The sequence below is a fragment of the Penaeus monodon genome, chromosome 21, assembly GCF_015228065.2.
Source record: "Penaeus monodon isolate SGIC_2016 chromosome 21, NSTDA_Pmon_1, whole genome shotgun sequence".
Lineage (NCBI taxonomy): Eukaryota > Metazoa > Arthropoda > Malacostraca > Decapoda > Penaeidae > Penaeus > Penaeus monodon.
This window is the reverse complement of record NC_051406.1, coordinates 7,601,520-7,602,565: the sequence shown is the minus strand read 5'-3', so window position 1 is coordinate 7,602,565 and position 1,046 is coordinate 7,601,520. Positions and strand designations below refer to the sequence as shown.

The 1,046-nt window shown below is 48.8% G+C and overlaps 1 protein-coding gene across 1 annotated transcript in view; it reads left to right on the top strand.

Annotated features, from left to right (window-relative positions):
- LOC119586152 (leukocyte elastase inhibitor-like) overlaps window positions 1–1,046 on the top strand; it is a gene marked incomplete in the record, with an annotated part of 6,340 nt that extends 5,294 nt beyond the window's left edge. The window contains 2 exon segments of the mRNA XM_037934849.1: window positions 186–421; window positions 748–1,046. Coding sequence (XP_037790777.1) covers window positions 186–421; window positions 748–1,020 — 509 coding nt within the window.

Genomic DNA, 1,046 nt, shown 5'->3' with positions numbered 1-1,046 from the left:
CTTATCCATATGGTGCATGTTTGGATGTTCGCTGCTTGCTGATGATTGTTGAGTTTGGAACTGCTGTTGTTTTTGTGTGCTTCCCAATCCTTTTAATAACGAATCCTCATCTTAGCTCGTTTTAAAATTCCTTTGTCCTCTTTCCTCTTAACCACAACAAAACGAATCTATCCCTTCCCCTGCAGGCGTCTCGGAGGAGCTGGACGCCGACGTGGTGGAGCTGCCGTACCGCGGAGGCGCCGCGTCGCTGTTCGTGCTCCTCCCGCGGGACAGACGGACCGGAGACGAGCTCGACCGGATGCTCCAGCGCCTCACCCCCGCCGCCCTCGCCTCCGCCGTCGAAAATTTGGAAAGCAGTGAAAGAATTCTGAACCTGCCTAAGTTCAAATTCGAGAAGGGTCTCTCGTCTGAGCTCAAAGAGGTGAGCTGAATGGCTTGTTTTAGCAGGTCGTAATGGTCGTTCGTGCGTGGTAGAACTTTGCAGTTCCTGTGGGTAAAATAACAGATTCTCTTTTCTCTTTATAGTATAAGTTTGGTCACATGTCATTTGAATTTTCTTCATCTAGCCTGCAAATATAACAATAAATAAACTGATGGGTAAATGAAACCAAGCCAGGTAGTTTGCCCTTTCACTTTTTTGCCTTTTCTGATGACATTGATACTTAAATCTAATCCTTTAACAGCTGATTAAAAAATAATTATAAACCTTCCTTTCTGCTTGTGCTCACTCCTTACCTCCTTCCTCAGGCTCTAATACGCATGGGGATCCGCGATGCGTTTTACGACGAGGCCGACCTCTCGTCCTTTGGCAAAACCATTGTGGTGACCGAGGTCGCTCACAAGGCCGTGATAGAGGTCAACGAGGAAGGGTCAGAGGCCGCGGCAGTCACGGTAGTGGGGATCGACATCCGCGTCGCCCCGCCACTTGTCAACTGCAACAGGCCGTTCTTGTTCTTCATTCGAGACAACGTTGTGAATAATATCCTGTTCATAGGGGTTTTCCGGGAACCTCAGCCATAAGCGCTCTGGTGGTCTTACAGATACCC